The sequence below is a fragment of the Mobula birostris genome, chromosome 31 (genome assembly GCF_030028105.1).
Source record: "Mobula birostris isolate sMobBir1 chromosome 31, sMobBir1.hap1, whole genome shotgun sequence".
NCBI lineage: Eukaryota > Metazoa > Chordata > Chondrichthyes > Myliobatiformes > Myliobatidae > Mobula > Mobula birostris.
The window spans coordinates 29266684-29288906 of record NC_092400.1 but is presented as its reverse complement, the minus strand read 5'-3'; the positions used below and the strand labels follow the sequence as shown (position 1 = coordinate 29288906).

Here is a 22223-nt window from a genome sequence, read left to right as displayed (position 1 = left end):
AAGTGGTTTTGGGGTAGTTGGAGTCACATGACAAAATAGGCTAAAGTCAGCATGGTTTCCTTAAGGGAAAATCATGCCTGACAAATTGTTGGAATTCTTTGAAGAAATAACAAGCAAGGTAGACAAAGGAGAATTGGTGGATCGGTGTACTTGGATTTTCAGAAGGCCCTTTGACAAGGTGCTGCATGTGAGGCTGCATAACAAGGGAAGAGCCTAGGGTATTACAGGAAAGGTATTAGCATGGATAGAGCATTGACTGATTGGCAGGAGGCAAAGAGTGGGAATAAAGGGATCCTTTTCGGATTTGGTTACTGGCGAGTGGTAGTGTTCTACGGGGGCCTTTATTAGGACCACATTTTATGTTGTATGTCAGTGATATGGATGATGAAATTGATGTCTCAGTGGTCAAGCCTGCGGACGATATGAAAATAGGTGGAGGGGCAGGTAGTGTTGAGGGAACAGAGAGGCTGCAGAAGGACTCAGACAGATTAGGAGAATGGGCAAAGAGGTGGCAAATGGAATACAGTGTCAGGAAGTACATGGTCATGAACTTTGGTAGAAGGAATAAAATCATAGACTATTTTTTAACAGGGAGAAAATTCAAAACTCCGAAGTGCAAAGGGATTGGGGAGTTCTCGTGCAGGATTTCCTAAAGGTTAATTTGCAGGTTGAGTCAGTAGTGAGGAAGTTAGCATTCATTTCACGAGGACTAGAATATAAAAGCAAGGGTGTCATGCTGATGCTTTATAAGGCACTGGTGAGGCCTCAGAGTATTGTGAGCAGTTTTGGGCCCCTTGTATAAGAAAGGATGTGCTGACATTGGAGAAGCTTCAGTGGAGGTTCATGAGAATTGATTCTGGGAATGAAAGGTTATCACGTGAGCAGTGCTTGAAGGCTCTGGGCCTGTACTCGGAAGAGTTTAGAAGAACTGGGGGGAATCTTATTGAAACATATTGAATGTTGAAAGGACTAGATAGAGCAGATGTGAAGGATATGTTTCCTTTAGTGGGGGAGTATAGGACCAGTAGGTACAGACTTCAAAATAGAGGGATGCCATTTAGAACCGAGATGAGCAGTTTCTGCAGCCAGAGGGTGGCGAGTCTGTGGAATTCATTACCACAAGCATTGGATGCATTTAAGGCAGAGGTTGATAGATTCTTGACTAGTCAGGGCATGAAAGGTTATGAATAGGAGGCAGGAGAATGGGGTTGAGAGGGAAATGGATCAGACATAATGAAATGGCAGAGCAGACTCAATGGGCTGAATGGCCTCATTCTTCTCCTATATCTTATGGTCTTATGGTCTGAAAGTTAGTTCTGCAGAATTCATATATTCATTTTGTTTGCTTTAAAAAAGTAGGATGTGGTTGTATAAATGCTCATATAGACTATTGATCAAATCTGTTTGTGGAATGTGCTGTCAGTGCAGGATCAGGTAAAAAAAAAGGACCAGAAAAACAAAAGTGTGAGTTAAAGTAGTGGGGGAGGGAACAGGAGATACTTGTGATTGCATTAAAGAGTAAGGATCAGATAAGGCTGAACTGAAATGACTCTCACAATTAAATAAATTGTCCCAAATATAGAATGAACAACTCAAAGAAGGAATAAGAAAACTTCTCATGATTGTAAAACTAATAACTTTCATCTAGGTTTTAGAAAGATTTGCTGAAGAAAATAAGAAAATTTATCTAAAGGCTTCCATTTATGTCCTTGCACTTCCTTTTTGTTCTTTTTACAGAGTGATCCAGAGTTTATTCAGTGGAAGAAAGAATTAACGGAAGCCTTCAATGAGGCTCAGAGGGTCCTGCGGAGAGCCCCTAAGGTGCTGAATAAGTCACGTTCAGCAGTGGTAGAGCTGACCAAACCCCCTCTCAGCCATAGGAACAGCAACGGGCTTTAGAAGAGAGCACTTGCTTGTGAGTGGGGAAACAGAAACAAGAGACCTGAGGATGGTTTTGTGCAACTACTTCTATATCACCTCGTACGTGGTCCAGCGTGTTGTTATTAGTTAATTATATGATCCCACAAAACAGGGTATATATATATGTATAGATATCTGTATATCTATATCTATATATATGCATACGTGTATGTATATATGAATGTAAGACTTTCAGAGCAGTTTGGCTGTTTATTTTCTATTGGAAGTATTGATGAATGAGTGTAGCACCTGTTAACTGCAACCACAGTGATCGCTGTGGTTAATGAGCCAACTCCACAGGAATGGACTGGAGGATGTTGCCAAATAATTTTGGAGAATTTATTTTGTCATGCGTCATTGCGCCCTGGTGGTGTTCTTTGCTTCATATCGGAGGGTCGAAGGAACTTTCACATACAAAGCAAGTGGTTGACTGGACGTGCGTTTCAGTCACTGATTCGCTCAACTTTAATTTGCTCCTGGACTCCAGCATATCACAAAGGACATTGACACATATCGGTGGTCCGTCCGTCCGTCGACATGGTTCCTCTGCTATCAACATGTAATTTGGTGACATGTTCGGTCACCATTGCGCCGTGTGCCAATCATCATCGTCATCATCATCACCTGTCCTGGGTTTCTCTCAGTGTTTCGAACTTAGTGTCTTTCCTCATATCTCTACCAGCTACCACTTTTCATATGTGCCCAATATTGGGTGACTGTAGACATCATTTGGAAGACGGATTATTTTATCTCCATGGTAACCAGGTGCCAATTCATTTCTTGGTTTCCAGAGCAGTTACATTTGATCCTAGTTACACAGACTGTGAAAAACAATGGTGCGTTGGTGCTTAATTCCCTCCACCCTGTCTCATATCCCTGCTGATTGTAACGTTCCTATGAAAGACAAGAGAATGATTGCGACCACACTGGATTACCAGATTTCCGATGTGTTAATACCGCTATCTCTCAGCAGTTGTTAAGTTTTCATGGCTACTTGGATGTTGCTTTGTGGCCTGTTTTATTGATAGGATTTCACAGGTTGCTAGGTGACAACACTGTCACACTTCATTGTCAAGTTTCCATGGATAACGAATGACAATATATGGCTCAGTGTGTTTTGCTAAGTGTCTATGGTTACAGGATATATAACTAGTTACTGATTCATGCCCTATTCTGCTTCTGTGATGCCTGGTTCCAGCCATAGACTATTCTGCTACTGTTGGGCAGTTTTCAGTTACTGTACATAATTCGATGCTGATCTACAGATTTAGTTTGTTCCTGGCTTCTCTCAACACAAATATTGATCCAGAATGACTGGACTCCATTCCATCATTAACTACTTATCATAGTTTGAAGGAGTTTGAAATCATTGTGTTGATGGGATATCGACCCACACTCCATCCCGAATTCTTTACTTCAGTGCAATAAAAATATTTAGGAATCCCTGCATTCTACAACACTTCTGATCCACACAGCACATAATTTGTTTGTAAAGTCTTTGCCCCATTCCCACCATGAAGTGCAAAGTGCCAATGGACTTTACAAATTAACGAAGATTTAAAACAATGATTTAAGAGAGAGTAAAATATTTATCATAGATATTACTGTGCAAGTGTACATATGTTTAAAAAAACTAATATACCAAGAATTCATGATAACAATGAGAAAATCTTAAAATGGTGATTACGTAGCATGAATTGCTTTATCAACATGTCTTCTATGAACAGTGACAATGTATTATTACATCTTAATAATTGATCAGTTGCAACAAGGGTCAGCTATTAATCCGAATTTAGGGAGCAACATCAACTCTTTTTTTTGTTGTATTTTGTTTTAGTTACAGTACCACTAAAATGTTTAAACCTCATATTTTGACTGTAAAAAATACAACGGTGGTGTGTATAGTATTTTCTGGTTACATTTGCGTTTTGGACTACTACATTTAGTGCGTACTGAAAAATAATAATAACAAGGACAGGATTTGGCTCAAAATGTACCACAACCATTGCCATGGCTTACTGCTTTAATAGAAGGGAGGTTCAAAGAACAGAGAAACCAAAATGTTTGGAAAATATGAGAGGACTGATACCTGAACAGATTGATATCTTAATAATGAGTTCACTTGCTACATCAAATGATGACATTGGCTTCTTCTTTAAACCAATGTTGGATATTTGTCAGAAGGGCTCATGGTTGAATCCAAAGAGGAATTTAGGTGCCAATCGTGAATTTAACTAATTGGCTGGATGAAATCTAGTAAACATTTCTCACCCTTCAGAAATCTGCTTCTGCCCCATTTTATCTTCCCATTTTCCTGATTCCTCTTTTCTCCCTCCCAGCTGCCCATCTGCCATATCCCTCAAATAGGCACACACTGGTTTATTCTATTCCTCAGTCACTCAATGTTGAAACAGTATTAGTGCTCAATTATTCAGACAGATGATAGTTATATTTTTCTCATAAATTGAAAATACTTTAAGACTTTTGTAATATCATTACATTTGAACATTATGAAGAGGATACCGATGTTAATAATTTCTTTCTTAAAAAGAGATATACACACATTCAATCTTACGAGATCTCCTTACATAAAAAAAGCATGCAAGTACAAAATAATGTCAACTGATTCAACCTATTAGTTTTACAAACCAACTATCCCCTAATTTTACATTGTTGCAGGAGCTGTATTTGATACAGCTTGAATGCACCTTAATTTTCATGGTTCTATTTTTTGTTCAGAAATTATTAATTTATTTTGAATATTAAGCATTATCAAGGGTATAGTGGAGGAAAGTTGTGTTGATATAGAAGATTAGCCATGATCTTGATTGGCAGAGCAGGAAAGAGGAGTCAGATGGCTGAGTTTACGAAGTAACTCCTTACTGTCCTATCCTTTAATCTATTTTCCCAGTTCTCCTTAGCCAAGTCCATCTTGTGCCATTCTGATTACCCTTATTTAAGCTTAGGACAGTAGTTTCAGACCTAAGTAGTTTTACCTTCAAACTGAATTTAAAGATTCACTCTGCTATGATCATTCTTTTATTTGGGATTCTTTACTGTGAGGTTATTCATTAAGTAATCCAGTTGCATTACAGAATAATACATCTAAAGTTACCTTCACCCTGGTTCCTCAACATAGTGCTCTGAGAAGCCATCTTGAATAAACTCAATGAACTCATCTTCAAGGTACTCCTGACAATTTAAATTTGTCCAACCCATTCTTTTTACAGAATCTTCTTATAAGCCCCCATTATTTCTTAATTTATATTCTGTCCTACAATACAGCTACTGTTAAAGAGACTATTTGTACTCTTGTCAATAACTTCTTCCCCGCAGTGTATCTTATCAATATTGATTGTGCACCATATGCTTCTGAGACAATTTCATTTTCAACAGTTGCAGTGATATTATGTTTTATTAACTGAACCACCCAATCCCTTTTCCTTGTTATATGAACTTCAAAGATGCCAAATATTTCTGTATCTTCATTTCCAAGCCTTGATTGCTTTTCATACCACCTCAGTAAGATTGCATATCCATATATTTGCTGTATATTTGTGCTGTAAACTCATCTATCTTATTTCCAATGCTGCATGCATTTAGACAAAGAGTATTTCATTTTACCTTATTATTCATCCCCATGATGCTGTACTAATCCTCATATCTCTGATCAATAATTGTCAGCAATAATTGCCCTTTCTCCTGCACCATCTCAACAGTTACACATTCTTCTGCTGTATTTTCCTCTTTCTGTGCTCAATAACAAGCTGGATGGTAGTAAGATTACTATTTTGAAGTCCTGCCTTTTGACCCCCTTTACCTGTAGGACCACATCCCTCTTCCTCCTTTGTCATCTGACCATGACACGGTGAGGTTCATATGATAAATGCGTTAATCAGATATTAATAATTCACAATGCAAGTATTATGTGTTAAATATATGACTAACAGGAGGTTGAAAAATAATCTCAGAACATCAGAGGTGATAAAATTACATTTTGGGCATTCAGCTCCCTATTTGGAGGTCACATGCAGCCAGTTTTGTGACGAATTCCAAGCATATATTTTTTTAAAAATCCATCCCTCCAGAGTCACTCCACAAACGTGCTCAAAGAGGTGGCCAAAGAAAGGAAAGAAGTTAAAGCCGAATGCATTCAGGTAAATAGTGTATGAGAGTATAAATGAAAACAGTGCTGAAACCTGCAAAATGGTTTGTGAGGCAGCTGTTAAAAAAGATGCTTTATGAAAGATATCTAAGCTGAGATTTGTGAAGTTGAGGACTTCAGTTAATGGAGGAAGTACAAAAACTAACCTTTTCCAGTTAGTAGAAAAACTTAAGAGATATCTGTAATTTGAAAATATCCTTAAACCAGGGCAGTGGAAAGATAGACCATGCCATTAACGTAATCTTAAATGTAACTATTAAAACTGTTATAATTCCTTAGTATCTCCTGATGGCAATCACGCAAGCTTGGGTGCGATTTCTCAGATGTTGAGAAACCAATTGCATCCTGCTCAGATGACCAACCATTGTGTTCTCTCTAACCCAACTTACATTTTTATACGGTATCCTTACTGATTTTTATCTTGTGAATGTGCCCTCACAAAGCACAATACTGACAGTGCATAAGTATCAACACTCTCAAACACTGCCAATAAACTTTCAGTTAATGAAGTCTCGTTTAACCTGGATTTAAGTTTAGGCTAAAGGCACTTAAAAACAAATGGAAATCACTGCCTACAGTGATTTCTGTTTATTTTCCCAGCTGGAATGGAGTTGGTCCTGATATTCCTTTATTGCTTGGTTTATCCACATTGATCCTCCTTCCATCATATTTTAAATATTTTTTACTTCAAGATTTCATTGATTTCCAATAATTGGTCATTATTGCTAATCTAAATTTTCTTGAAAGAGAACTTGTATATGTTTTTCAAATTTTAGATGTTATGCATATAATTTCCAATAACAAACATTCTTAGTCATTTTGTGACTAATAAGTAGATGTAAATGTTATTTAGCATATTTTTATATTTTAATATCTTTTAATATATTTCTGTTTTTAAGTGGATTTGTTTTGATCTCACTGTCCAGGTAGTTTAGGTGAAATGTTTAGGTACAGCTGCAGGGAGGTCAGAATTTCCGGTGATATCAGACTCTGGTCCTGCCGATGCATAATCTGAATTTGTTCATTGAGTTAGTACTGCTTAATTAATTGTGAAATTTGATGACAAGGGGAGAAATGTTGTTGAGGGAGTGGAAATACTGTGTGTGAAAATGGCAGGTTTATAAATATTATTTGAAATTGCAAAAAAAGTACAGATAATTAAAAAGTACTTTACATGGGCATGTTTCCTCATCTCTTACAGGATCTAGCACCTGTTTTGTTATCTGCTAAAGTATTCTGGGCTATAGCCGCCATACCAAAATCTATTGGCCAGTTTACTGAAGAAAACATTTTTAAAGTTTGTCCACTAAAATGAATGAGTACATTTAAGAGTCATGGTAGGAAAGAAAAGTAGCACATTTCATGTTGAAGGATACAAGTGTCACCCAGGTGGAATCCTCCAATTTGTCAGAAAGTTGTTATTTGTGTCTCCTCTTCCCAAGTGATTACCGCAATCCTTTGTAATGAAGGGGAATAAACCATATCATCTTCACATTCTAACCTCAATCCCAAAGAACATTACCTCTACTTTCTAGAAAGAAAACCAAGTTACCTTCAAGCCACAGTCTAATCATAGATTCATTCTGGGATCCACAACTGCCTGCTTTACCTTACTCACCAGCTGCCAGTGACCTACCTTGTTAACGCTGTACATGGAGTTATGGTGCTCAGATTACTCTGCTGCTATACGGTACTTGCTATTACCCTGCATGCTGGGACATCTATTTGTTTAAATTATAATTTTAAAATAAGTGGTCAAACCTGAGATGAATTTTACTATAAACCATGATTTAGGAAAGGGCTATCAAATAAAGAGAAGGTTGTCATTGCTGAAATGCTGGAATTAATAAACAGTTTAGTCAGCACCTGTAAACTCAATATGTAGGTTACGGTGTGTGTGATAAATGTTTATCATCAGTTCAGAGCATTAACATTAAAGAAGATTCAGTACAAATATACGGTAAAATGATAAAATGTTTCCCTGCACTGAGTTAAAATTCATAAAGATGTAATTTCAAAGCTTTATCATTGGTCTTTAAATTCTGAAATGCAAATAATCCCACTGGCTGCCATGCGGATTGTTCTAATTCCTCTGAGTGACATACACTTTTGAACAATCATTCAAATTTCAAAACTACTCATACTTATCTTACTTCTATTTACTGATAAATAAAGCTGGATAAGTAAAGAATTTGTAAAAATCAAATTTATCTATGGAACTCTCAGAAAATGTAGCTCTTCCTGTTGTTCATTTCATTTGGCTGCCTTGCATCCTGTCAATACTTCTCACAGGTTGACAAATGTACATGCATGCTTATTATTGTCACATGTACTGAGATACAATGACTTCCAATTATTGATGAGGCAAATTCTGTGGAAGTAGTATATAAGTCTGAAAGGCAATGTGGGAGTTAACAGAATCAAAATGTGAGGAAAAATAAGCAGCCATCTGTTCCTTCAGTGGTATTTCTGAAGGTTTTAAATCTGTGATTTAGCCAAATGAGCTCTCCTTCAACTTGCACAAACTCAATTACAAGTTTTGTTTCTTTAAAAAAAAGAGCCAAAAGTTAGTCTGGAATAATTTTCACTCACAGGCATAGCAAGTGGATGCTAACTCCAAACAAGTAAGCACTATGAGTTACATATCTAAGTAAGTGCTTCCCTTCTCCATGTTTACTCTTTCTGATCATATAATACTCCTTATTCATGTAGACCTGCCATGCACAACTATTCCTTCACCCTGCAGGCAGGCAATATAATGGTATCAGTAATCAAGTGACAATCCTGAAAAGTTTACTAAACCAATCACCAAGTCCAAGGAAGTGTGCCAGTACTTTATTAAAAGTCAAATTTTAATTATGTTCTTTGTGAAATTCATATTTTTGGGCCTCTATACTGAAGCAATGATTTATGGCACCAGTTTGTGGTAAATTTTGTGCTTTTTGGGTCTTTGCACAATGAATAAATTGATTCATTCAGAAATTTGTAATTATCATTAGCTCGATAAGGTTTATTTTAACTTTAAAATCGTATTTTTGCACCAGTTTTCAGGGATGTGAAAGAAGCTGCTTTGCATTAATGAGGCTGTCTAAATCGGGTTAATTCCTGTACTTTTTTACTGCTGAAGAAATGCTTTAAGGATGTATTGGGAGTTGCAGCATTTCTAGTGGTGGCCTAAGTGGTTTAAAAGTCAGCTCCTTTATCCCCATTGCTGAACCCAGGGTTCAAAAATCGAGGCTCCATGAAGCAAGGATTAAGCTTGGGTTGGTGGTTGGGAGAAAGAGGGACTATTTCAGGTAGGGAAGATTGTCAGCCATTGTGCTTAAGCAGTTTTCATCATGATTCTTGAATTATTTAACAAATGTGTTTCACATAATTTCTGAGCATGTGTAAGCTTGATCCTGGAGATCCAGCCATGCTCCCATTTATGCCCATGACAATCAACCTGCAGCACATTGGAGGCTCTTGGAAAGAAGCTCCAGGAAATTTGGGCTCAGGGGTGTGCACATTCTATTGTTTATCATTGACGTTTTTGATTTGATTGCAGTTGAATTTCCACAAAGAACGTGGCTGGTTTGTAATCAAGATTGTTTAATTTAAAACAAATGAGAGAACGATCCATTGATAGCGTTTAACTTAGGACATAATTAAAAGAAAATATGTAGAAGTTGTTGGAAGCTCAGTTTGTATCAAGATTGCCCATCATCTAACCCTTTGTCATTTATTTGGGTCAATTATATAACAAAAAAAAAGGTGCAGAGCACCAGGGCTGAAAGGATCCAGGGATAGGCTTGTCTACAGTTGTGTCCAACAGGACACATGCATCAAAAATGTACATGTGGTACAAGCCCACATTAGCCCCCACGAAGATATGCTGCATCTTCAACTTCTATACTGTGCTTGAATTTTAAAAAAAGAAAAAAATGTTTTTTAAGCTTTTGTCTATTGACTGAATCTTGTTGTTATTATGTCAAACAATGTGTATATAGTCTGGAAAAAAAAAGAAGCATCTTATTTACAGAATGTCTGACCTCTTCCCTCCCTTTCTCCCTGTTCGTTGATCCTCCGGTCTTCAATCTGCATCTTTTCCAAAAGTGTCTACCTTACTGTGTAATGGATTCAGCTGTAATTTTTTTTGGTGGCATGAACTTGGATGAACTATCTTCAGTGTAAAATTCAAAATTGGTGGGGGGGTAGGGACAAGAAAGACATGTTATGTTATTTATTTGTGAAACTGTCCGTTTGACATCATTGTGACATTCTGACATTCCAAACTGAACTCTTGTCTGAATTATTACTGTGCATGTGGTCATATTTTATTGCTTCTCTGATTCTTTTGAATCTTATCTGATGTTCTTATGAATTCAAATGTGGAGATTCAAACAGACATTATCTCCTCTGGCAGAACACTTAGTAAAGGCAGCATGAAACTAAGCCATACTATAGAACAGGAGGAGACATAACAGTCCCTCAACTTTGTTCTGCCTCCTGTCATTCAGTGAGGCATGATCAATCCACTTATTTCGGTCTGAGTGCCATTCGCTGGCAAAATCCATCCTTCCCATTTATGTAGATTAATTAAGATAGCATCTGCTACTTTCTTAAGGGGTTCCAAGACATTTCCTCCAAATGGAAATAATGGTTCCATTTCCTGTTTCTGCAGAATGACCTGATCTGAGCCAGTATGGCAGTTTGGCTTGTAAAAGGAACAAGCCAACATCGCCCCTTTGAAGTACTTTCCAGTGATTGCCCTCTGGAAAGCAGATTGTGGGTGTTGTAAAGAATTGGGCTTGATTGTGTATCTTCCTGTTCTGGATATTAAGAGCGGCCACTTAGCTAACTTAGTTGGGGGATGTTAACCCTTAATGGAATGGTATCCCAGGATTTTTTCAGAAGAGGAGAGAAAAGTGAAAGAAAAGGATTTTGTATACTTCCATATGAAATATGGCATTTTATCATAATAATGCCTGCACCTTTCAAGCTACCATTGGTTTTATAAAGGTGGTATTGATGAGATTTATATTTATAAAGCACCTTATCACGTTGACAAATTTCAGAGAACTTTACCAAATTGTTGACTGTTGGAGCTCAGTGACTCATGAATACAATTGTCAGTTTTGTGTACTGAATTAGAAGAGTATTCTGTTTGCAGCTAGCAGGGGTGAAAATGTAATCTTTTAAAGCATTAGGCTGCCTACAATGCAATTCTTCAACTTGGTCCATGGATCACTTGCGCTGCCTATTAATTTAGGCGGCAATAATCCTGTTTAAAATTATTACCAGGCCACATTTCGACAAAAGTAAGTGCTAATCTAATTGGCAAATGGATACTATTCTCCCTCATTTAAAATTGAAGTGTTATTACATTCAAGCTCCTTCCACCTTTGTCCCACAACTGTTAGTCTACTTGTTTGTTGAAACTCATCTTCATTTGTTGTGTACTTCGTTTCAGAATTTAAATGCTGCACCATTCATCACATTAATGTTTCTTATTTCAATCTTCAGCAGAATGAGTTGAAATCCTTTTTTCAATATCCTCCATGTTAGCACAAATGCAACACCATAGTTTCCATTTTGTTGAGCTGTATATTTCAATAAATCATTTCATATTTTTTCACTAAGGTAATGGTTCTTGTAAAGAGAGATTGTGCTTATTGTTACTCAGGGTTGTTACTTTCAATTAACACTCTAAAAGAAGCATACATACTTTTGAAAGACATTGTTAGTGAATGTAATCATCATAGTTTACACTCACCATGCCAGTGTTTGTTCTTAATAAGAGTTTGCACTCTTTATAGAAGTGTTTTGCTGTGTAGCACAGCACAAGACTGGGAATTTGTTTACATTAATTTCAATATCATGAAGGTTTACAATTGCAGATTACTAGTTTTGTAAGAAATGGAAATGGTCAGTTTTGCCACCCATGTGATTAGCAATATTTCTCAGATTTTGCTATTGCTAGCAGCAGCTTCTAGGGAAGATTCGGTTCCCGGGATGAGATTGTAATCTACCAACAATAGGGAAGTTTGGACCAATAAATAATTCTGTAGCTCACATTAATCAGATCCTGCCTTTCCCTATTGTACAACACAAAGTCAAGTAATGTACCTCTGTAAAATTAGTGATACCCAGAACTTAATGAGCTGACACCATTAAAGCTTATGGGACCAAAGCAGAAGGCAACAGGTCAAAAAATAGATATCAAAAGGAGGTAAAACATTGCGCAACAGGAGGATGCCTGCCTGCCTTTATCACTTTTTAGTTAATGTTTCAAATTAGTGAATTTCACTGTAACAATAGCATGGAAGGTCACAATTAAATAGACACAATCATTCATCTGGATGTTAAGTAATTAAAATGTCAACTTGAGTACAAATGGTTTAGATTGACAGCCCAGTGTGTCAAAGGAGGAACCGCTTTTCATATGATTCATTAGTTGCCTCAAACAAAAACGTGGCACCATTGCAAAGGGAAATTAACCCCTACGTCTTCAACTAATTTCACTAAAATAGATACTTTCGTTGTCCTGTTTGTAAAAGTTCTACCCTTGGAAATGGGCCGCCATACTTTCTATTATTGCAATATTTCACAAAGTAAGCTGCTTTGGAGCATAGAAAGGAGATGAATGGTACTCTATAACAAAATATGTTTTATACTGTGGATGAAATTCCTGACAGTAAAATTCCTAGTTTTACCTGGTGCAAGGATTGTGTGCAGGGTAGAAATAAATATATTGTGTCCACAAGGATGTTATTACATCAACCTGCTGCAATCTGGTAACTAGTACAGTAGAGTGGTGCAGAGACTGCAAGACGTGCCTCTCCCTTATCCACTCTGCTCCCAATGGAGTAAATGTACCTTCTGGAGCCAGTTACCATTGTCTCTTTTAGCCCTAAATGGGAATGGATCCTATTTTCTAAACTAGTGAAAGTATTGCTGGAGCTTTTTAAGAGGGGAATTCTGAGGAGACCCTGAAAAATCATCAGACTCACAGGAATATTGGGGCCTGTATTAGTTTTTATACTTTTTTCTTGATTTTATGACTATACAGTATCCCTAAACCAAGCAATTTCAAGAGGTAACACAGCTCTGATTATCTTGATGTTTGCTTCTTTCAGACTATCAGTATCTGATCTTCACTTGGAGGTGATTGGGGATTGATAATTGGAGCGTACCAGATATAAATAAACATATGCAGTAAACTTCCCATTCTGCCTTGGTCTATCACTAACTAGTCTGGGAAACTAGATTGAGATTAATTATGATATTAGTATAAACAATGCAAATGTTTATGAATCATGAATGGGGCCCAGTGAAAGGGAAATAAGGGACAATTCAGTTGTCTGCCGAGGGAGTTCAGGCACTGTCCAACGGACGTGCATTCGGAACACTGAATTGTGACATTTTAGCTCTAAATTGAAAGAGCAGGGAAACTTCAACCTTAACTGATTAGAGAAATAAACATGGTGCAAATGTGGAGGTCACTGTTTTTTGAATAAAAATATTGTGCCCTGTAAAAATATAGATGACAGAAGGAATTATCTTATTGTGCAACAATTATGTCAGTAATTAAGGCTATGAAGCTGCCTTTATATATTTGGGTGTTGCCTGATGGATGCCAGGTAAACCATTGACACCTTCCTCAATAAACATTAACCATTTTCCATTGTGGCCTATTGAAATTGTATACAATGACTTCAGAGTTTCACAGCCTATGAGAAAGGTAATCACAATTGTTCCATTGGCTGTGAAGAATTTAATGATCAAATTGCGCTTATTGTTTTGACTGAGGGATAACTTGACTAATTGTCTATGAGAACTCCCTTGTCCTTCTCCGAACAGGACAAGGTAGCATCAGATTCAAATGATATGGCAGTCTAAGGCTTGTTTAACATTATGTTGAACAGAATTATGGGAAGTACTCGTTGGAGTTCATGGACTGCAACCTCCTTACTCAAGGTAAGAACTCTTCAACAGGATAAAGGCTAATAGGAGAAGGAGCTTCAGATCCATGCAGTGAGCATCTAGACTGAGAATGCCTGGTACTAACAATTATCAGCGTGACTGATTTGATACCAAGAAGACAGTGTTAGGCCTAATATAGTTACAAAACCAAGTATAAACAAAACAAAAAATATTAACAAGTGAAAAATAATAAATCATAATCAGGAAAGTTGCCTATTAATATTTAATTTCCTTATTCCATTCTTAGAAATCATGGCTTCAAGCACCTCTTGCAACTTAATTACATATAGTAATTTTTCATTGCATTGTGTCTATTCCATTAAATGCCCCACTCTCTCCATGTCTCTTCTAACCTGTTCTCTTTTCACTAGTGCACCTCTATCTGAGATTGCAACAATTAATCACACTCATGACCAATGTCCATACTTTGTGGTTCTCCATATCCACAATAGTCTCATTGAACCCATGTCTTGCAGGAGAAAGAAAAGAAAAATAAATTTATTTATATGGAACTTTTACACTTCACACCCAATGAAGTGTTGAAATCTGTAGCTTAGGAAATACAGCATCCAGCTTCTATAACACAAAATCTGCTGGAGGATCTCAGTCGGCCAAGCAGCATCAGCTAATGCTGGAGGTTGGAACTGTGGCAGATTTTGTGCTGGTCCAGTTTCCAGCACCTGCAGTCTTGTGTATCCACTTTGTACATGCAGAGTACAACTAAGCAACAAACTGAATGACCAGTGATGTTGGTTTGCACTAAATAATTGCACTGGACAGTGGGGATAACACCTTAATCTTTTTTTTTTGGTGAGACAAAATGGGTCGTTCATTCAGAATTTCAATTAAAATACTTCACTTCCAATATGCACCATCCTTTACAGCTAAGCCGAGTGGTCACCCTTGATCTTATGCTCAAGTATTTGGAGTGGCACTTGAACAGATACTGACTCAAAGATATGAGTACTTGTCACTTAGACAAAGCTAACACTGAATATGTAAACCAAGAAAGATGGAATAAAAGGCAGTGAGGAGGAGGTTAAGCTGTGTATCATTTCATATATGAATGACAGTATCAATTTTTATGAACTTTCATCAGTAAGTGGATGTATTTGGATAACTACCTGGAGAGTTTTGCAAATGATTAAACCTTTGGGTACTGACGTGATTGCTGGTAATGGAAGGAAATGATAATACTCAGCAAACATGCTGACCGTAGTGGGTGTACATGGCTCAACACTCTGGATAACTTCACAATGTCTCAATCTCAATTTTGGCTAATGTTGTTGAGCATTCCCTTTTTTTGGCTGTCATCTCCTTTTGCCAAAGAAAGGGAATGATCAATAAGTATCCAACCAAGTACCTATTCTGAATTTTCCTTCCTCCCTTGCATTCTCCATGCTGCCTTTACAATAATCTTGGTGTCATTTATGTGCATCCATCAGTTTAAAAACTCTGGACTTCCTCCTCAAACAACACTGCAAATGTCCTAGTGTGACTCAGTGATTCATTCTCCCCTTGTCAATTTAATCCATGATCTTCAATATTGTTCATCGCCTCTTTCTCTTGCACCTTCGCAACCCTTATTTCTTTCTATCCCAGCACACTCAACACGTTTGTGGTGTATTATCTTTTTTTCCCATTACCAGCAATCGTGTCAGCACCCAAAGGTTTCATTATTTGTAAAACTCTCCAGGTAGTCGTCTAAATACACCCACTCACAGATGAAGATCATAAAAATTGATGTTGTTATGGGTATGCAAAATGAAACACAGCTTATCCTCTTCAACCCTGCCTTTTATTCCACCTTTCTTGGTTTATTGCTATTGAAAAAATTACTGATGTTAACCATCACCAAGGCAAGAAACATCCTGTTGTAATTTCAAGAAGAATAATCCATCCAATCCTCACCCACCTCCTCTGTAATTGATTCAGTGATGAGTTCAGTATGCTTATTCACTTAGTCATATTTTCCAGATTGAGCTTTGACTGGATATCTGAAGCATCACAAAAACTATCTACTTTGTCTTCTAAAAATTGCATCATCTTCCTCCTTCATCACAGGATGATGGAAGCCCTCTTTCATGTCTTTGTCATCTCTAGGTTTCACTTCTCTGATGCAACTGATTTCACACCCCCATTTGCACCATCCCACAAATTTTACAGAATTATTGTGTCACCCTCCTACCCAGCTACAAATTTTAGCTGCTGAAATTTCACTGAAGTAAATCTCACGCCAATGATTTAAACATCCTTGTTGCGTATCTCAATTTCTCTTTGGTCATGCTTCACAGAACCTCGTATTCACAACCTCCAACATTTTTGGACTGAGTTATTAGGGATCTTATCCATTACTAATGGACGAATTGGCCTTAAGAACATAGTTCCCTTCATGAAAAACTCTGCCTCTGCACAAGCCTCTCATTTTTTTAATAACAATTCATGTCCATTTACACCAGGCTCTACAACGATAGTTACATCCACTTTCAATAACGTGTTTCCCTATCGCTAGTTAAAGGATTTATATGCACAGCAAATACCCTGATGTATTCCTGTTCATCCTGCAAGAATTCTAAGGTGTGAGGTGTCATCTCTGAGGTCAGAATCCCAATGAAGCATCCAGATGATTATAAACCAGTTACAACATTTGTGTTAAGTATCTGTGAGAATGAAGATACACAGTTCATTAGTCTCTAGTCTCCTGCCACGCTGAGATGCTGGGAAGTGGCTAATTTTGAATCTGACATTCTAAGAATAATGGAATAAGAACACAATTCAGCTCCTGAAATTCTCTCATTCCACCAGAGCAGTTATTTACCACTGAAAGCTCTTTGTTGCCAAAATAATAAAATTGCCATAGTATCTTTTTCATGTATAATTTTATACATGTTTAAATAATGCTATTTTATAACTAAAATCATGGCTGCACTTTGAGAAGAATAGTTCTTGCTTAATGAAAGTGATTTCAAGGCAAGTGACCCTTGTTGCTAGTGACTGTTTGTAACCAGGCTCTGAACAGATAAGATTCGTTTGGCTGATAACCTTAGGCTGACCAAATAGTGATGTGTGTTAATGTTTCACTATGATAACAGATATCCTTGGTTACAGTTGCTAGTCATTTTCATGACAGATGTCAATTCCAATGTGTTTTTGTGTAGTCCTGAATTAGTCAACAAAGATCAAAAATGCTGTGATCACATTCCATACAGTCAAACAACAATAATAACTAATGGTGTGTAACTATCTAGTTGCTGTGAGGAGAAAGAATTGTCTTCAAAGGAGAATAGCAAATGCAAAAATCTTGTTCTTGGGAAGCAAAGTGTAAATACATCTGACTTTCCATAGGCCATGGTTTTAGTTTCAACTATTTGTTTCCACATCACATGAGTTAGAACTTTGGAGGCAGAGACATTCTGCATCATGTTCATTGAAAATATCAACCTATCTGATTTAAGGTTATTATTTTGGATACAGGACGTTTAAAGATGTATGTAAATTGAGCTTTGTATTGCAAATTATCTGCTAAATAATTGTTTGCTTCCATGTAACTAAATATGGTGTAAATAAATTTGATCATTAGTTTTAGCCTGAAAATTTGGTCTTGCAATGTGGTGTTTTATGCCATTTCAAAGAATACCAGAGTACATTGTTGGATGTTCCTAACCTGAGCATTTCAGTATAAGAGAAATCAATAATTGATTGTATTTACTCTAATACAAATGCAGATTTGGGAAAAAGAGACTTTTTTTTACAAAGCAGTCATGACTTAAGGACATTCTTAGGCACTGTTCTAAAGTAATTCATTGTGTTCAGAGCAGTCACCATCTTGCTACAGGAGCAACTGTGGAAATGTAGAGTGGAATTAAGCCGGGTGACCAGAGTGGAGGTAGCAGTGACCTTGGGGCTTTGGCCATTCGTGCTGCACATGGTTTCCTACTGAGGTAAATGTGTTCTGAAAACCCATCTTACAGTCTGAGGCAAGGACTGGCCATCATTTCCACAAGTTGGATTGATTTTCATCATTGCAATCAGAATTGCAAGCATTGTTGTAAACTTAGTGACTCTTCATTTGAAATAAAAACTAACTCTTGATTCTGTCCCCATGATGCTGTCTGACATGCAGAGCATTTCTGGCATTTTCTGTTTTATTTCAGATTTCTAGCACCTTTAGTATTTTGCTTTAAGGTTGCATAATGGTGAGGCTGTGTTTGAAGTTAAACATGGCCTCAATAAGTGTCAACATCTTGCACTTACAGTACTTTTTTTAAGTGGTTAATGAGCAATGATAATTTCATAGTTTGTTATTCCTGCTCTGTAATTGCAATGTTGACATTATTGAGAAAGTTTCAACTAAGCCTAAATCATTGCTAAGCAAAGTCTTAAGGGGGGTGATTGTCATTGAGTCCTATACTTGCAAACACAAAGGACTAATAACTACCTCTGGCATGGAATATGAATGAAAATACTTTAAGCCTTTACTGATGCAGCAGTTCTAGCATGTATTGAATGTGCATTTATTCCAACTATATTGAAGGGTTGGGTGAATGATTTAATTACTGATAAATAGGGAAACTAATTTTTATGCCTTGCCTCCAATCTGAAGAAATGCTGCTTGCTTAAGGTAAGGTTCATTCTCAGATAATCTTCTATTCCTTTGTTCAGAACCCGTGTTGCTTAAATGCTATCTTAATGTTGTTAACATCTTCTTTTGAAACAGAAATATCAAGTGATTAACTATGGTTTGAGGATTGAGAAGTCACTACCATGGCTGATTAGGGAGGAGTGGTGTGGCTTTTCTTAGTGGAAGGTCTGAAAGAAGTTGGGTAACTTAAAGGGATCATTCTCGTGTTTCATTTCCGTGCCCAAAATACCAGAGTGCTGGAGGAACTCAGAGGATCAGGCAGCGTCTGGGGAGGGAAATGGACACGTTGTTTTAGGTCGAGACTCTTTAATGCCTAAAGCATTTGATACTGCCTGACCTGCTGAATTCTTCATGTATTTTACATTTCTTTTCTCCAGTTTCAACATCTACAATTTCTTCTGTCTGACTTAGATTTCCACTGGCAAGTTCAGATCTGCTCAGGGAGTCTCATTTCAATGCCCACTAGAAAATGCATCTCATTATTGTATATAGTGACATATATGTACTTTGGTAATAAATTTACTTTGAACTTTGAAAATGTCACGAACAAAACAATGTCATTAAAACTTATTGAGGCCGAGAACCACATGAACTAATTCTCCAGATAATGCTTTCTACACAGGGAATTAAGTATTTGTTTATTATAATCACATGCACCAAGATGCAGTGAAAAGCTTGCCTTTCATACTGTTCACACAGTTCAAATTATTACACAGTGCAATGAGCTAGAATAAGGTAAAACAATAACAATGTGTATTAAAGTGTAAGAGCTACTGAAAAGGTGCAATGCAGGTAAACAGTAAATTGCAAGATCATGATGAGGTAGATAATGAGGCAAAAAGTCTGTCCTATTGCAGAACAGATCCATTCAAGATGTGGTAATAGCTGTCCTTGAGCCTGGTGGTATGTGCTTTCAATCTTTTGCATCTTCTGCCTTATAGGAGAGGAAGGAAGAGAGAATGTCCAGGGCGGTGGGGTCTTTGATTATGTTGGCTGCTTTACTGAGACAGTGAGAGGTATAGACAGAATCAATAGAGGGGTGGCTGGTTCCTGAGGTGCTGAGCTGTGTCCACAACTCTCTGCAGTTTCCTGTAGTCACATGCAGAGCAGTTGCCATACCAACCCATGATGCATCCAGACAGAATGCCTTCTATGGTGCACTGATAAAAATTGTGAGGGTCAATGGCAGCATGCGAAGATCCTGTAGCGGTGTCAATGAGTTTCTTTGGCCATGGCACCTATGTGGTCGGGCCAGCACAGACATTTAGTGATGTTCACTCGAAGGAACTTGGAGCTGCTGATCCTCCTGATCTCAGCACCTCCGATGTAAAGAGGAGTCCCTCCTCCTCTCCTCTCCCCCCTTCCCAAAGTCAATAGATGACCTGTACTAATATTTACAACAGGGAATACTTGGCTGTATATCTGAGGTGGTTTGATTTGGTTCAGAAGCTATTGTAATCATAAACCACTTGGGGGGGAGGAAATCGATTTTAGTGTAATAATGTTCCTTTGATAATCTTATAATTATTAGAGGTGTTTTTTGTAGCAACTTGCTGCTCACCAGCTGTGGGTTTTCCTCAGGTTCCAGTGGTGCTTACACTTGCTAAAGTTGAGGCCCTCCTTTGGATGTTGGTTCCCTGTCGTCTATGTCATATATAAGTCAGGGCAGTATGACATGGAGAGCAAGCTGTTGCCCATGCAGCAGACTCCCACCCTCCTCGCAGCTGATGAATCCAAAGAAATGGCAGAGGCCGATACAGTTTGGCACCAGCGCTGTCGCAGGAGTTGCCAGTCAGCGTTGAACTCAACGTAGGACTGCCATGAGTGGGTGTACCTGCAAGGCAGCAGAGGTTTGAGATCAATTTTTGGTTTTCAGGTACCACTAACTCACCTTTGCTCCTTCTCTTGTCAGTAGAAATGCTTCCATCAGGCTTGCTAGGTAAGCCACACGTGAAGGACAGGAGCTGGACTTGGTTGTCAGAAGCTATTATAGACACATGCCACTGGGAGCATTTAATATTTTGTGGGAGCCTATCCCCACTCCTGCCTGTAACAACCTTAAGGACCCTGCTAAAATACCCTTTGCTATAAAACATTTGAGATGTCCAGACATTTTAAAAAGGGCTCGATAGATGGGCCTCTGCCCAAAATGTCAACTGTGTATACTCCTCCGTAGATGCTGCCTAACTTGCTGAGGTCCTCCAGCATTTTGTTTGTGTTGCTCAAGAAATACAAGCCCTTCTTTTCTTTTAAGCTGGGCTACTTGCTCTGCAGAACCTACCCTCTCTTTGGCATTATAGGGGCTGCAAAGGGAAGTGCTATCGGAATAGTCACAAAGGTGCTGAGTGAGCCTCCAGATGGCTATGGATCAAGTGATGTAACCTGTGGACCAATGCTGCTGGGATACAAGCCGAGGCCTGATCAACCCTGGCTGGGTGATCTGGTCAAGAGTGTCTGATGGTGAAAGACCTGAAACACCTGATGACCCTAGGTTAGATCACTGATGATGTGTGTCAGTCCCTCAGAGGATAAATCTCAGTATCTGAATGAGAGGAATGTGTGCCTTTGATGACAGCAAAACACTTTAAGGCACTTTATAACAGCTTTTCAAAAAACAAAGTTTGACACTGAAAGATCCTTGATCAAAGAGATGGCAAAATGAACAGGAAAAAGAGATGTCAAGGTATTGAACAGGTGGCAAAATGATTAACAATATAGAAGAGGTGTTTTTATTGCATATATAACTAAATGGTTGGCGCGTGGCCAAGTTGTTAAGGCGTCGGTCTAGTGATCTGAAGGTCGCTAGTTTGAGCTGAAGCAGCATGTTGCGTCCTTGAGCAAGGCACTTAACCACACATTACTCTGCGACGACACCGGTGCCAAGCTGTATCGGCCCTAGTGCCCTTCCCTTGGACAACATCGGTGGCGTGGAGAGGGGAGACTTGCAGCATGGGCAACTGCAGGTCTTCCATACAACCTTGCCTAGGCCTGCGCCCTGGAAACCTTCCAAGGCGCAAATCCATGGTCTCACGAGCCTAATGGATGCCTGTATATAACTAAATGTAGTGTGGAAATACGTCTCCATCAAAGGAGGTGTACGGGTTTCCTTCCCTTTGCTAGCCTGCAGGTCACCCTTGGGCAAGGTGTAGCACCTGCTCAGTCCCCTTGCATTCTGAAGCTGCCAGAAGGCAATAACAAACCACTTCTAATAGAAAAAAATTGCCAAGAACAATCAGGGTTATGGAAAGGCCATGACCGGCTCCATCATACGACACGGCGCATAACGGTATTTGAGGAAAATGAAATTAAGTCACAGGTATTCATAGAATGGTAAAGAGTCTGTGTCCTTCCAATTATTTTATTTTGATTGCATTCCTGTGAAAGGTCGTTATATTACCCATTAACGCTCTATGAATGCAGGACATTCTTTAATTGGCGCTTGAGTAAAGCCACCGCCGCAGTCAGCCAGCAGCGGGTGGGCTTTGCATTTATTTCGAGTATAGGTTGGTCTTGGGCGGGGGTTGGGTCAAA

The 22223-nt window shown here is 38.3% G+C and overlaps 1 protein-coding gene across 1 annotated transcript in view; it reads left to right on the top strand.

The window, feature by feature from the left end:
- grk3 (G protein-coupled receptor kinase 3) overlaps window positions 1-11702 on the top strand; it is a 280800-nt gene extending 269098 nt beyond the window's left edge. The window contains exon 22 of the mRNA XM_072247961.1: window positions 1738-11702. Coding sequence (XP_072104062.1) covers window positions 1738-1899 — 162 coding nt within the window. The 3' untranslated portion in view covers window positions 1900-11702. The remainder of the gene's footprint in view (window positions 1-1737) is intronic.
- The last annotated feature ends 10521 nt before the right edge of the window (window positions 11703-22223 follow it).